Source organism: Chrysemys picta, chromosome 2, assembly GCF_011386835.1.
Source record: "Chrysemys picta bellii isolate R12L10 chromosome 2, ASM1138683v2, whole genome shotgun sequence".
NCBI classification, from domain to species: domain Eukaryota; kingdom Metazoa; phylum Chordata; order Testudines; family Emydidae; genus Chrysemys; species Chrysemys picta.
Genome location: NC_088792.1, coordinates 64792930 through 64809280, shown reverse-complemented (window position 1 = coordinate 64809280; position 16351 = coordinate 64792930). Strand labels below are relative to the sequence as shown.

General features: G+C 43.0%; 1 protein-coding gene across 7 annotated transcripts in view; it reads left to right on the top strand.

Moving 5' to 3' along the window:
- OSBPL3 (oxysterol binding protein like 3) overlaps positions 1-16351 on the top strand; it is a 121773-nt gene that overhangs the window by 33406 nt on the left and 72016 nt on the right. For all 7 annotated transcript variants that reach the window (XM_005290875.5, XM_005290872.5, XM_065583385.1 and 4 more), the window contains exon 2: positions 14314-14558. In XM_005290875.5, coding sequence (XP_005290932.1) covers positions 14466-14558 — 93 coding nt within the window. In that variant the 5' untranslated portion in view covers positions 14314-14465. The remainder of the gene's footprint in view (positions 1-14313; positions 14559-16351) is intronic.

The window sequence follows — 16351 nt, the reverse complement described above, 5'->3', positions numbered from 1 at the left end:
TAATTCTACAAAGACAAAAGTTCAGTATGAAATACCAGAATCTCTCAATCCAGGTATTTAGCAAAATACAATTATTTCTTTCTGCTCCTGAATCGCCGGCTTTTAGGGTGAGCCAGGTTACTATTGTTGACAGAAGTCCGTTTACTAAGGTGGATCCAAACCAAAGGCACCAAATTGTGCAACTAGCTCTCAAGAATTGTCTCCTGCAGCAGTCTGTAATTTTTATTAGCTTTTGTAAACTGCTGAAAGCAATGATAACCTATTAACGTGATGAAATGTCCTATACCTTAACTATCTTCTCCAGAAGTCACAGATGGAACTAGAGCAGGGGTTCTCGCAACAAAATTTTTGATGGCCTCCGAATGTAGCCATCAACTCTTGCTGGTGGCCGCTCTGACACTGAGAAGTGGGCCCCCACTGCCCCAGTAAAGTGGGGTCAGGAACTCACTGGCTGCCTGTGGAGTCCCAGGTGCCCTGTGCCACAGCCAAGCAGGAGCAGGGGAGCTGAACACTAGTGCCACACATACACACTGGCCCCATGTTTCGCCAAAGGCGCTGCCCAAAGCCAGCTAGGAGGCTACGTGGGGCAGGGCGCAGATTCCTGCCGGCCACACCAGTGCAAACACCAAGGCAGTGTATCCAAGAGCAGCACCTGAGTGATTCAGGGAGGGGCCACAGCTTTGCCTCCCCTCCCCCCAATCTCCGCCATCCTTTGAAGGCTGTCATGGCCGCAGTAAACTCTGCTGCTGGCTGCATGCGGTCACAGTGGTTGCATTTGAGAAATGCTGAGCCAGAGTGATGCAGGAGGCCTGCTGCTTGTTGTGCTTTTCATCAATTTTATGGTCCAGCTTCTTGGCCACTAAATGATTTGGCAGGAGTTGTCTCATTACTTATCCTCTCCACCCTTAGCAGTTGGCATTGTAAACCCCCCATGAGGAGCACCCTCCCTTCTCAGGCACTAAATCGCTGACCAATTTAGTAGTAGTTGCAGCAACAGCAGCCTGTCTGGTAGTTCTCCAGATTAGGGCCAGTTTTAAAGCACAAAATGTCATTCTGACAAAGTTCTGGATGTACATGGCCTTCAGTCATCAGCAGAACTGCTTGGCCTGTGATTCTAGTCTAATTCAAGACCCTCTTCTCCTTCACACTGAAGTACACAGATACACTGTGTGTTCTTTGCTATGCATACAGTACCCTTTCAACATCTGCATGCTGCTAATGACAAAACTTGTTTGGTGTATGTCAGCTATAGAAATCTGTCAAAGTGAACCTTTTTTCTCATCTTTAAGGAAAGCCCAGAAAGATGAACCCAGGAAATCTGCTCAAACTCCTTCCAGTTTTGCTAATCTTGGTGGGTGGTGGCGAGTAGTAGTGTGGGGTGGTTGGTAATCGGAAATCTGAATTCAGTGGGACTCCCCACCCTTTCCTTTGCTGCAGTGACAAACATATGACTTGCTTTCTTCGGTTTGAACGCAAGTAGGAAGATCTATTGAAACTAGAAATGCTGATTCATATAACTTCTAATGTAATCTTTTCAGCTATCGCTCATCTCTCAACAGTTATATTTAAACGAGCTTCCTGCAGCAATGCTTGTCATTTTGGGATGATAAAAATAAAAGCTCTGAGCCATTTTTTGGCATACTTTGTGATATCTTCCCAACACAGTACAGCACAAGATTTGTTAAGCAGAAACTGAATTTGTCTTTTCAAAGACACTTAAGTTTCTAAAAGGAGAGCTTAGTGTTGAAGGGAGAATTGAGTGGCTTTTAACACTGTGTGTTTTGAATTCTGTTTACTTATGTTACTATTCATAGTAATTTTCTCTTTACCTTTACCCTTCAGTATCTTTGCTTGCTAAAAATGAAGTTTCATTTTTCTTTTTCACAATTAAACATTTTTTGAATTAAATATACATTACATTAAATATAATGTTAATATCACATTGTTTAAAATAACAACAATCCCAAGAAATGCAAAGCTAAGGTTCCAACAGCAATGTTAAATTGTCTGCATTGCATGTGCGTAATATTGTCTATTCCTGACAAAGTCAGTGCAAGAGTTATGCATAAGCTTAAGTGTTTGCTGGAGAGGAACCTTATTTTTTCCCCCCCTTAAATCAAGCAAAGGCAATAACCCTCAGTGGAAACTATGTATGCAACAAGTTTCAAACTTCATGTTTGTCTGAAAAACTTGTTTGTGTTTTGTTTGTTTTTTTAAAACATTTCCCCCTTTCCTTCTACACACTCTTCCATTATTATTTTTTAAATGCCGGAATAGATTTTGCTGTGAGTGTGAGATTTGTTTGGTTAAATCTCTTTCACACTTTGGGTTTGGTTTGGGCTTTTTTTGTTTTGTTTATTACATAAACAAATATCTCTTCAGATAAAGACCAAGCATAGAAAACATAATCACCAAACATGAATATTTCAGAACATTGCCTTTCTAAAAAAGGTGATAGAAAAATGTGTTGCTGTCCTTACTAGAATGGACACAATCAGCACCTGCTTAGAAATTACTTATTTTTAATGTTAACGTTTCCTCAGCTTTGCACCCTAGTCTTCTCTTGCGTGGAATTATTTTTGTGCTTTTAGCTCTTTGCTTCTACTAAATAGGTCTTTTTGCCAAAGCATATTTTAATGAATTAGTCAAATGGATTAGTACTAATAAAGGAAAATCTTTAAATTGGTCAGGATTAAAGCTTTAGAAAAGTGTAAAACCATAGGTGTAACTATCTTTGTGGCAACAATATTGATTATCTAGAAAGCCATCTTGCTTATCTCTTTTCCCCTCCCCCTCCCCCACCAGGGCCAGCTCTGGCTTTTTGGCTGCCCCAAGCAAAAAAAAAAAGGGGGGGGGCGGAGCGCGGGTGCAGGGGGACCAGCTGGGGGGAGGGGGAGGGAACAGGCGGGAGAGAGAGAGAAGGGGGCAGCCAGGGCTACAGCAGGGGCGCTGCCACGCGGCCCCGCCTGCTGTGCCGCCTCCTGCCACCTGCCGTGAGGAAGAGGACTGCCCTGCAGGGCGCTCTGGTTCTCCACGCCACCACCCCCTACAGGGCAGCCGGAGCGGAACAAGAACAACAACAAAAAAAAGAAAAAAGTGGCCGTGCCGCCCTAGGATTGGGCAGAATGCCGCCTCCAACAATCTGCCGCCCCAAGCACCAGCTTGCTCAGCTGGTGCCTGGAGCCGGCCCTGCCCCCCACCCCGCACCCACACACACACTTTGAAAAATGGGAGGAAGGGAGGAAGAAAAACAAAATGGTGGGACTTCCATTTTTTGTTGGTGTTCAGGTGCAAGTTTGAACAGGAATTATATGAATTATGAGGCAGGTTGCATTTATAGCTGCTCTTTTTATATAATCTAAAAATAAACCCCAGATAACTGAGTTATAGTAGAACCATAATTTTAAAACTGCCATGGAAATGCTAAGCAGCAAGAAAAATAGTAAACTGTGCATGAATTAAGTGTCCATGACGATTCTGCTGCCAGTCTTCTCAGTATTCCCATTTAGCGGTGACTGGAGCTGGAATTGAAGTGATAGAGCGCTCCCTAGCAGTAATAAGACAGATTGTTAAATTATAGTACTGACGTGCCCAACTCAGTTGAGGTGCATTGTAAATTCCCTGTTCTAACCCAGTGCTGGTAACTCATTTTAGAATAACTCAAATCTTAACTTCTAGAAGGAGAGCTCAGGGGGGGATAGCTCAGTGGTTTGAGAAGTGGCCTGCTATAAACCCAGGGTTGTGAGTTCAATCCTTGACGGGGCCACTTGGGGATCTGGGGCAAAATCAGTACTTGGTCCTGCTAGTGAAGGCAGGGGGCTGGACTCAATGACCTTTCAAGGTCCCTTCTAGGAGATGGGATATCTCCATTTTTTATTATTATTATAGAAATACTTGGAAATGGGGAGTGCATCTGCAGCTTCTTCAATTACTTACACTTAATTAAAGAAAAGACAGTTATCCAGTAGGCTGCAATAACTGATATAGATCTTGATTCTGCAAAGTGAGCCACCAGTGCAGACCATAGACCCTCATGGAAACCCATGAAACTTTTCATAGGAATAAGGATTTGTACCACTGGCTCCTCTTCCTGGAATGGCGCCATGATTTGCATTTGAGTGCTATACTGTAGTTGGAAGGATTGACTCTTTGGGAATAAGGCAAGTCCATTAAGACTCACGTACATCTTTCATATTCTGGTCTGTCTGCAATAGTGCTAAATTATTCATTATTAACTCCAATCCTTCCTTGTTGGCCAATTTCCTATCTACAATTTACAGACATCTAGGTATTAAATTGACCTAGCTAAAAAAAAATTTTTGCTTCTCAAAATCATGGAATTTGCCACCTTCAATATAAAAAGGAGTATCAGACTTGAACTAAATTCTAACAATGCCCATCATCTTTTCAAATAGTGCATCTCCCTAGTGGGACTCCGAGGCATCCTGGAAAGGGTAGTGGCAGTGAGGGGTCCTTCTTTTTTCTTTTTAAGTAAATCTCTTTAAATTACACTAACACATTCCCCCAAATTCAGGAAAGGAATTCTGAGTAAATTTTTCAAAGGCATCTAATTCCCATTTTCAAAAGTGACTTAGGCTCCAAAGTCACTTACGTACTTTTGAATAGTTTATTTTTTAAAAACAGTACAGCATCACTTAATATAACCTTTGCTTAAACTAAAGACTTTATAACCAAGGCTTCACAGACTTGTACATTACTGCAACTGTATATCAGTGGGCAGTCTTGAAGAACCATGAAGAAGAGAGTGAAAGACCCTCTGGATCAATAAAATGGAACTGCCTTCCATCTCCTTGCCTATTTTAGAAAAGAGTGAATTTCAGTCCGATGTGAGGTCGCAACAGCTGTTTAGAAGACTTTTGAGACCGTGAAACCATTTTCCCTTTGTTTTACATCCTGCTTGTTATTCGGCAATTTGGTGTGCAGGAACGTGTTTATCATCTAGCTGGAACGGATTCTGTGTTCCACTGCATAAAAACAGTCATTGTGACCTTTCCCTTCCTTTTAATGTCTGTCTCTATGTTTAAGATCCTATTTGCTCCATCAGGCAATATTTGTAAATTGAACATATATATGCAGTTCTATAACTTGTGGCTGTTTGTTTTGCAGGTTTTCCAGTGTTCTTACAAAATAAAGATGAAATGGGGCCCAGGGCACTTAGTTCCTTTATCTAATAAATTACTATATTTATAGCACATTAATTTAATAGTACAGAATAATCTAGTAATCCTACAATCCAGCAAGAGGGTTCTTCATGGTTACAATGACAAAGAATCAGTCAAGGCTATATAATGGGTATAATTATGTTCTTATTTCAGTTTATGAAACATAATTTGAGAGATATAATCACACTAAAATAAAACTGATGAGTAGGAAAATTGATAGTGTGTGTGGTGGCGGGAAGGAAGGATGGGAGGAGGGGAAAATGTCTTCCTGTTGCCATTTGTCGTTGCCAGAGTGCTGTTGAATGAAGTTTACAGAAAATATATATATTTATTCTGAAGTATGCTTCTGGGCAACTCCCCTCCACCCATAACTAGACCAAAAACATGCAGGCCTCAATCCCACAAAAGCCTAAGCATATGCTTAACTTTAAGCACATGAGAAGTCCCTTGGAGTCCAGTTGCTGTAAATTTAATGGAACTACTCATATGCTTAAATTTAAGCATGTGTTTCAATACTTTGCATGATTGGGGCCTTTGCAGAGAGTAAATGTGCACGCTGGCCCGTTTCCCCAAGGAGAATGTTTTTGTAAATGCAGTATTGTTGCAATTTTCCCATGGTCCACTAATTTAATGAGAAGGGGGAAATTTTCAGATACAAGTTCTTGAACTCTTTCAGGCCATTGTTTGTCATGTTTATCTCATTATCATTGTATTTGAACTAGAGTTCTTAGAGGGTTGTTGCTTTTTTAAAAAAATTATTTCCTGGCATTAAGGGAAGAGCTGTGGAACTTTTCCGCATATGAGTGCAGTTGACTGAAATGGTGAGATCCTCCAGTAACTCCCTCACTCTGTGAGCAGAGCAAAGAGAGAAGTGAAACCATGGCATATTGAGTTGTGGAGGATTAAACTAACTTCTATAGATCAAAGGAAGAACTGTCTCTAGTTATCATGCCCATTGGTGGTAGGTTTTAAAACCCTAGGTGATGATAGAGCTGCTCAAAGAATGGAAAAACTAAAAATCTGCAAAAAGTGCAGTTTTTTCTTTTCCTAATTTATTTTCATTGAAATTCCAATGTTTTCAAAAATTTCCTGTGATGTCCACTAGACCGATATGTAGCAGAGTTCCAGTAGGAATTGGAAGAAAATACATTCTCCCTGGCAGTATTTAATTCCTAGGATAGATAGCCCAGTCATCTTAAACCTTCATGTTCCCTCACTATTTCCGAATTATTGCCTCCAGAAGGCATGCTGGAAAAAGTAAACAGTGCTACTGAGAGTAAGCCCAATATTACTGCTTAAGAGAGGGGTTCATTAGGCAAGTTACCGTAGGGCCCAGCACCTTTTTGTAAGTATATGCAATTCCCTGAAGTGGCTGAAGCATCTCTAGGCTGTGATTGGCTTACCTTTAATAAACCTGGAACTACCTGTGTCATAATCACACCATGTTGCTTCCCCCTCCCGACCCCCCTCCCCCCGCACTCTTTTCTCATTCTACATCAAGATGTAGACTGGGAGTTCCATGAAGAATTTCAGAGAATTCTCCACCCCCTTTTCTCTAAGGCTTTCCAGTAGGTTCTGATGTGAAATGATAGAATCATAGAGTTAGAAGGGACCACAAGGATCATCTAGTCTAACCCTGCCAAGATGCAGGATCTGTTGTGTCTAAACCATCCAAGACAAATGGCTCTATCCAGCCTCCTTTTGAAAACCTCCAGTAAAGGAGTTTCCAACCTCCCTAGGCAGTCTGTTCCATTGTCCATTGATAGAGACATTGATGCTTCCAGAGTTCTAGGAGCAGAGAAGTGGCTTTGTCTCAATGCATAGACACTACCAGCTTAACATGCTGATTTATTTTGCTGGCATCTGGCCATGGGAAGGCATGCCACTGAACATCAAAGTTTAGATATGTTTTCATCAGGCTATGCATATTGAAAAGCTAGAGGATATGTGTTTAAAATAACCCTGTAGAAATGGAGAGAGAACTCCTTTTTAGAAATCTGGGATGAGGGAGAGATTGCTGCTTTAAAAAGGAGTAGGCCTTGGGAAATAATGGAAGAAGTGTATTTAATGAACAGAACAGAACAAAGTTTTAAACAGTAAGATAACCAAATAAAGAGAGCAACCAGCCACTGCTGAAATCTGGAAGCTTAGTGGTAAACATTTTACATTCGTAACCCCATCTCTGGGTTCTAATCATTAAGTATCGTAAGTGATCACTTCAGAGCATTCTTACTGTAGATGAGGCAGTGAGATGTGGTGGATGTATGCCATAAAGAGTTACATCGCTTTCAAACGTTGCTTCCTCACTGAAAACTACAAATACTGTTCTCCAATATGCTCCTTTATCTTCTCTGTGTCTTTCTACTAGTAAGGCACTGCCTCTAGCTGAGGGTAAGAAATGCACCTTCTGCTGCAGCTATCTTTGGTACCTCTGCATTAATTGGTTGCAAGGGAGTGCTTCAGAATAATTCTGTCTGGGTTCCCTATTTATGTAACAGCCTTGAGCACTGTATGTATCTTGTGTATCGGCTGTCAAGTGAGTGTCTGGAGGCTTCTCTTGAGTTCTGGTGGCCTTCTACATTATGTGCACTGTGGTGCCTACCACTAGGCAAGAGTCTTAAAGAGGATATTTTAAACTCTTAAGGCCTATGAAGACTGGCTGGAGGTAACTTTGTTCATATTACTTAACGTGTTTTCATTTTCAACTACATTTATCAATTGGATCACATGGCTAGTATGAGTGAGTTGATTAGATGTATGCTACAGTCATTACCACTTGCAATTTTGGATGTCACTAGTGTCATGGCTTTTTTTTTTTTTTCATTTACAGATTTATTAGTGCAGACTATATATGTAATATGTGTCATACAAATATCTGCTGGATATCTCCTTGGATAAAAATTAATGCCAGTATGATACATTCACATGACAATTATCCTTGTCACACCATACATTGAATACTCAGTTTCTGGGGTGGGCAGGAAGGAGGTAATTTTTAAAATATTTTTAGAGTGCACATTGACTTACTTTTGAATTTATGTAAGATCTTGCTAATATGAAGGACTGAATTAATCAACCCAAGGGTTAAGGAAACAGTAGATATGCTTCTCTGGCTCCACGAGAGGCTGAACAAGCTTGGCATTGAGGCAAATTTTTCTTTGATATTTTCCTTATGACTTATTCTAGTGGAATGTTCCTTAGGTTCTAATTCTCCTGATTCATTTTGGATTAGAATAGGCACTGTCTTTTCTCATGGGTGATTAACTACAAGCATTATCTATTAGCTACCAAATGGGCTTTAAATGGTTTCTGCTTTTTGAAGATCAGTAGGTTATTTACAAACTAACTTTCCTCATTAAAATAGTGTGCCTCAGTACTATGAAAGCCTGACCCAGGACCGAAGGAAGGGTTTAGCAAGGGGAATATATTATACATTTATATTGCAGTAGCACTCAGGAGCCCCAGTCATGGACCAGAACCCCCGTGTTCTAGATGCTGTACAAACACCTAACTAAAGAAGTATCTGTCCCACAGAGACAATCTAAATCCGGGATTGGCAACCCTTGGCATGCAGCTCGCCAGGGTAAGCCCCCTGCCAGACCAGTTTGTTTACCTGCTGCGTCTGCAGGTTCAGCTGATCGCAGCTTCCACTGGCTGCAGTTTGCTGCTCCAGGCCAATGGGGGCAGTGGGAAGCGGCATGGGCTGAGGGATGTGCTGGCTGCCACTTCCCGCTACCTCCCTTGGCCTGGAGCAGCGAACCGCTGCCAGTGGGAGCCGCAATCAGCCGAACCTGCGGACGCGACAGGTAAACAAAGCGGCCCAGCCCGCCAGGGTGCTTACCCCGGCGAGCTGCGTGCCAAAGGTTGCCGACCCCTGATCAAAGCAATCTCCAGAGTCTCTGACTCTGGAGATCTAGTTGAAACCTGCTTTGATAAATACGGACTGTTTTTTTTAATTATTGTTGAACTTTTTGTTTGCTGTGGTGTTTAATAAACTGGTACTTTTTAACCATCAGAATTGCTTTTACACTCATTTTCTTCAAAAGGGCAACCTAGAAGCTTCACAGTATATACATGTTACTATGACTTGTCTTTTCTCCTTCAATACTGTGAATCTTATAATCCTTTGGAAATACAGATATCTTCTTCCAAAAAGACACTACCAATATTTCTCATGTTTTTATTCAATTCTTTTGCCATATAGATGACTCTTATCTTTGGGGAACAATGTTAGACTGTCAGAGAGATTAAAGCTGACGTTTTCATCATTTTCTGTGACACGCTTTACAGTTTAAATTTTTAAATGGTGGAAAAGAAGTCCACAATTAGTTTAAACATATTTTCCGGCAAATAGAGTAGGTAGAAATGAAAGCACTTTAATTGGGTTAACCCTGACTTTCAGGGCAAAATCGGTTTGTTTTTTGTTTTTGTTTTTTCTTCTCCGATACAACATTTATCAAAAAAATTATTTGAGAATTTTGTTTGCCAGCTAAATGTATTGTATTATTTTAAAATAATACCAAACAGAAAACTGTTGACTTAATGTGCAAAGGTTAGTGCACTAGGAGTGCTGCAATGACTTCCATTGGGGGGTTGTTGAGTTTTTGTTTTGTTTTTGTTTTTTGCCTTCCTTGTTCCTACATTCATAAAGTGGACTTTAGTGACAAAACTTGCATCTTATTCTGTCTCCACATTTAAATGCTCACAATAGCACTTTTTACCCTAATTAACTCTATGCCAGCTGCAAGTCTTCATTTTTCAAAACAATAACAAAAAGTTTCTTAATTATGTTGCTTTCATACTGCTGTTTTCCAGCTTTTTCTAACTTTAATCTCTTCTCCCTTTCTTCTGCCATGAGCTATAAGGACATTGAGACTCTGCAGTGAGTTTGTAACATTGAGAGATGCAAGAAATAAAACCAAACAGTAAATTGTCGTTGTGAATTAGTGAAACCTTCAGCAGTAGCACTAGAATCTCCAAGTTGGTGTCTTTTTAAGGGAAGTGGAAGTCTATCAACTGTATCTGCTGACGTATTTTTACCAATTGTTTTAGTTTTAATATAGGAACAATTAGACTGGTTATTCTTAAATTATAATTTTATAACCTCTCTAGGAGCAGACAGAAGAGTCCCCTCTGAAACGGGACTAGATCAAAATGCATTAACAAACTCTTAATGCATGTCAGCAGGGTCCACACAGACAGTTATTCCATGGTAGGCTAATGTAGGGTAGGTTCATAGATTTTAAGGACAGAAGGGACCATCATGATCCTCTAGTCTGACCTCCTGCATATCACAGGCCACAGAACCTCACCCCCTGCTCCTGTAATAAGCCGATAATCGCTGTGAGTTACTAGAGTCCTCAAATCTTGATTTAAGGTCTTCGAGTTACAGGGAATCCACCATTTGATTCTAGTTCAAATCAGCAAGTGACCCATCCCCCTACTGCAGAGGAAGGCAAAAAAAAACCAACCGCAAGGTCTCTGCCCACCAGAAGCTTGCACCCCCAGCTTGCTGTGACATAACTGTTTGTATAGACAATTCCTTAGTGTAACTGAAGTATTGATTGATTGACTGATAGCTTAGTAAGACAATTTGGCTCTTTAATATTTTTGCGGTGGTAAGTTTCATAGGTGGTGGTCTAAAACAAAACATCACAGAAAAGCCCTGTCATTGTTGTTGGGCATGTTTGATTTCTCTCTCCCTCATGCTTTCATACCGACTGCCAAATCTTGGAGGAAGAGCATGTCAATACAAGACCTTGAGATACTAATCATCTTAAACTTCATGAAGGAGAGAGTTTAAAGAGGAGTGCAGAAGATTACCAAAAGATGCAGGGGTTTCTGCATTCTCTCATGCACGAATCTGGAATTCCTCAGCTGGTCAATGATATTGTGAAGCATCATTTGGAAGCACCAGTCAAAGAACAGAAAAGATTTGGGGCAGAGGACACTGTTTATTTCCAATCTTCCCCACAGTTCTACCTTGTTCAGAGCTGATCAAAAAATCCAAACAATGCCTCCACACAGCAAAACAGAAGCCTGCTCCTGTTTTGCTGTGTGGAGGCATTGTTTGGATTTTTTCTTCTCAATAAGCTAAATCAGGGAAATTTAAGGAGGAAAAAAACAAAAACTTGCTGTTTGAGGAATACCACTGCTGTAGAGTCTCTCATTTCTCTCAGGACTCCAAACTAGGGTTGCCAGGCATCCAGTTTTCAACCAGAATGCCTGGTCGAAAAGGATTCCTGACGGCTCCAGTCAGCACTGCTGACCGGGCCGCTAAAAATCTGGTTGGCGGTGCAGCAGGGCTAAGGCAGGCTGCCTGCCTGCCCAGGCTCCAGGCAGCTCCCAGAAGCGGCCGGCATGTCTGACCCCTAGGTGGAGGGGCGATCAGGGAAGCGCCCTGTGCTGCCTCCACCCCCAGTGCTGGCTCCAGGAATCCCTGCCAATGGGAGCTGTAGGGGTAACGCTTGCGGGGACAGGCAGCACGCAGATCCCCTGGACCCCAAATCCCTCATCCCCAGCCCCACCGCAGAGCCCACACCCACAGCCAGAGCTCTCACCCCCTCCCACACCCCCACTCCCTGCCCCAGCCCTGAGCTCCCTCCTGCACCCCAAATCCCTCATCTCCAGCCCCACCCCAGAGCCCACACCTCCAGCTGGAGCCCTCACCCCTTCCTGCATCCCAACCCCCTGCTCCAGGCCAGTGAAAGTGAGTGAGGATGTGGGAGAGCAAGCGATGGCAGGATGGATGGAGAGAGCAGGGGCGGGGCTTCAAAGAAGGGGCATCGCAGAGTTATTTCTTTTTGTGCCATTAGAAACTTGGCAACCCTGCTCCAAACCAAATGATGAGTATGGTACTGATTATCTTATCCCTTTTCTTATTGAATTAAAAAAACATTATCTGAAGCTGCCCCAGAATTCAGCACAGCTATGCTTAGTAATATGCTTTAGAAATCCGGGAGCACTTGCCACAGAATTTAGGTCTAATGTGCCCAGAATATCCTGGCTGGGTCCTGACAGTGATGGTTCAATAGACTCTCAGTGCACTTTATAAATTAGAGCCTGTTTGTGGTCATGAACTGTTTAAATGTTGCCATTTTGCAAGCATGTCAGCCAACTAACAGCGAAGTTAAAGTGGTGATTTCAAATCACAAGAGTGGGAAACTTCAAGTGGGCAGCGGTCACCCTGTAAACAGTGTTACAAAACATTTCCTGCATTGGACTTCAGAGTGGGTAGAAGGGTGCATGAATGCTTAACTTTTTCTAAATCAGCTTCAAGTTCCTTTTATTGAAAAAAAATATTTTACAAGCAGATGCTTAACAAAGAGAGACTGCCATCTTTGTAAGATGGCTATTTAAAAGATTTAATAAGGAGCTGGAAACTGATCAAGAGAGACACATTTTGTGTGAACTCAGAGTCAACTATTTAAAACCAAGGTAAAGTGAGCTTTATAGACATTAAAAGCACTAACCTTGATGAAAAGGCAAAGGGGAAATGTCACCCAAAATAAGAGCAGGAGAACCTAATTTCTTCAAAATGCAAAATCCCTAATCAAAACTGTTAAATCAGTAATAAAACTGTATAGACCAGGCCCAATTTGTTATGTAGTTCACCACACAGCTGTTCTATATGCCATATTATTTCTTATACCTCACTCATTATTGTAGCATCTGATGGTAGCAATGTTCAGTCACTATTAATCTGGCTCATATATGAAGTAGTCACATAAAAGGGAAAGTTTTCCTTTCTTTTTTCCCCGCCCCACTATTATCAGATGCCTGGGCCATCCAGTCTTGGGGGGTGGGTGGGGGGTGGTTTTAATTTGACTTTAAAGAATGGTAGGGCTATTTTTGCTGTAACTTTTTTAAGCTAAGTATCTCATTTAAATATAAGGTGAATTAGGTAAGAGAAATACCGTGTTTTAGATGGAAAAGGGGATATTTTGGTAGAAACCTTATAGTAAGTCTTCCATTAAATTGTCTCACAGAGAAAATACACGATTGATTTTCGAAAAGATCCTCTGATAAGCACATCTAAATTCCGGTTTAGAGCAGCACAGAGAGGTGTTGTCTGACGATCTGGGGAAGACAGTACTGTATTAGGTTATATTTGGACACTTATATTAAAGAACTAGCTTTTTCAAAAAGGAAGCTTGAATTCTTTAAAAATGTGTGCCTTAGGCCTCTCCATTTACTAGGGTTGTTCTAATCCATCTTGTCTCTGAATGCATTTTTCAAGCCTTTAAAACACAACAAAACCTGCTCAGTGCACAAGGAGACTAAAACACTACTGGAGTGTAAGCTGGCACAACTATTTATTTAAGGCAGTGAGTTATTTAAGGCAGTGGAGTCACATGATTTTACATCAGAAATAAAATCTTCCTCCATGGTGTAGAAACTTCCTTACTTTTCTAAGCCCTTCCTCCTACCATGGAAATTCTTAGGCTGCTTTGTCTATGAGCAGTCAAGTCTGAAGCGATACACAACTTGCACAATACTTACTTTTTCCCCCCCCCAGGTTTTGAAAAATATGTTTTTGTTGTCTCCTTTGTTGGATGAAAAACTGTTGCCATGGCAACCGTCGCCGACACTGCAAATCCGTCATTCAGGGTTTCCATCAAGTGTTTTTGCGCACACTGCAACCACCACTGTTATTAGACAAGCTATTAATTAATCTTCCTGCCACTCACTTAGTCACAGAAGTGACGTAGTTACCAATTTCTAACTCCAGGTACAGTTAGTCATGCCCACCTGTAGGTAGCTACGTTTGCACAATTCTTGGCTAAAAATGAAAGCAACTTCTGGAATTGCAAATGTGTACTGTATCTAAATTCTCGAGGAATGGGATTATTTAATCTTTAAAGAGACGCTTGATGCTGCATTTAAACTGTGTTCTTTACCAGCAGTCAGATAGTGGTATGACTTTAAAACAAGTAGTTAGAACCCACCGTTTTGCTGTTTCTCTCTGACATTTGAAAATTATCCTAAAGCAGTTAAGTTAATTTCTGATAACATATAGCAGTGCAGTCCAACTACATTACCAAAGGCTTTCTTATAGATTCTGGACTCGTGTAACCAGATAACATGGACTATATCTGATGCTCATGTGTTTTTGGTTTGTTTCTCTTAGGAATCTCCTTGGGGCCCAGAAGATGCCATTGGAATGCATATGGGTAAACAATGACTCTTGCCTTTCTCGCCCATGTCTTCCAATACACTTTCTTAATTCCCTTTGGATGGTGTTCTAACTGAATAGACACAAAACAATCTGTCTCTGGGATCATGAGTGAAGAAAAGAGCTTGGGTGTGTCCCAGAAAGTGTTGTCACCTTCAAGAAGTACCAGCAGTTGCTCCTCTAAGCAGGGAAGTCGACAGGTAAAGTAAACTTCACTAGCTCCTGTTTGTTTAGGGTGGGGAGGGGGACTTCAAAGTATTAGGAGAAATGGTCAGTTCTAGTGACCTTGTTGAACAAAATTATGTATTTAAGGGTCTGTTGTGCAGTTGGCGGTGGTCCTTTTTTTTTTTTTGCCAATAGCAGCATCTTGTCTTCAGTCAAGTGAAATAAACACACATTACTGAGTAGCAGATACTTATAACATTGGAAAGGGCAACTGGGAATTCAGTTAATACTGTGCTCTCACTCTAGGTTCAGTGTGCCTATAGCGGGGTGGGCGAACTTTTTGTCCCGAGGGCCCCATCTGGATATGGAAATTGTATAGCGTGCCATGAATGCTCATGAAATTGGGGGTTGGGGTGTGAGAGAGGGTGAGGGCTCTGGCTGGGGGTGCAGGAGGGTGGGAGGGGGCTCAGGGATGGGGCAAGGGGTTGGAGTGCAGGAGGGGATCGGGGCACAGGCTTCATGCAGCACTTACTTCAAGCAGCTCCTGGAAGCAGCAGCACGTCTCCCCTCTGGCTCCTACATGGGGGCGCAGCCAGGCAGCTCTGTGCGTTGCCTCATCCACAGGTGCCACCCCTGCAGCTCCCATTTGCTGGCCAATGAGGGCTGCAGGGGCGGCGCTTGGGGTGGGGGCAGTGTCTGGAGCCCCCTGACTGCCCCTACGCATAGGAGCCGGAGAGGGGACATGCTGCTGCTTCTGGGAGCCATGCAAAGCAAGCCCCCGACCCCGCTCCCCAGCAGGAGCTCAAGGGATGGATTAAAATGTCTGAAGGGCTGGATGCGGCCCCCGGGCCGTCATTTGCCCACTTCTGGCCTATAGACTGCTGCTGAATGCTTGGCTTCTGTGGTTTGGTGCTTAGAACCCCTAAATCTTCCATAGAGAAGGTCACCCCAGTGGTAGCATATTGTGTAGCTGCCTACTCAAGCCTTCAGAGGTAGGGGTGTGCGTGTGTGTGTGTAATAGTATTTCAGTTAGGAGCATTCTTTATCTGCATATGTTGCCAATATTGATACTGAAAATCTGCCCATGAGTGCAGATTGTTGCTGTGGCACTAGGGTTGCCAACTGTCTAATCACACAAACTTGTACACCCCTGCCCCTCCTCTGAGGTCCCACCCTGCTCACTTCATTCCCCCTTTGCCCCCCTGTCGTTGCTCTCCCCCACCCTCACTCAGTTTCACGGGGCTGGGGCAAGGGGTTGGGGTGTGATGGGGGTTGCAGGCTCTGAGCTGGGGCTGAGGGATTCGAAGTGTGGGAGGAGGGCTCCGGACTGAACCTGGGGCAGGGGGTTGGGGTGCGGGAGGGGGTGAGGGATGCTGGCTCTAGCTGGGCAGCATTTACCTTGAGTGGCTCCCAGTTGGCCCTGCGCCACTCCCAGAAGTGGCCAGCATGTCCCTGCAACCCCGCGCACCGCCCCTGCCTGCAGGCACCACCCCTGCAGCTCCCATTGGCTGCAGTTCCTGGCCAATGGGAGCTGCGGAGTCAGCATTTGAAGCAGGGCAGCGTTCAGAGGCCTCCTGCACCCCCAGGGATGTGCCGGCCGCTTCCTGGAGTGGCACATAGCCAGGGCAGGCAGGGAGCTTGCCTTAGCCCCGCTGCACCACTGGACTTTTAGTGGCCTAAAATCTCCTGGTTTGGCTTCAGTAGTCTCCAGGAGATAGAGCCAAATTTCCAGAGACTCCCAGTAAAACCGGGAGGGTTGGCAACCCCATGTGGCACCCAAAAGCCCTCATAAATTCATACAAAACAACCACGGTCTGTGCTTCAAAGA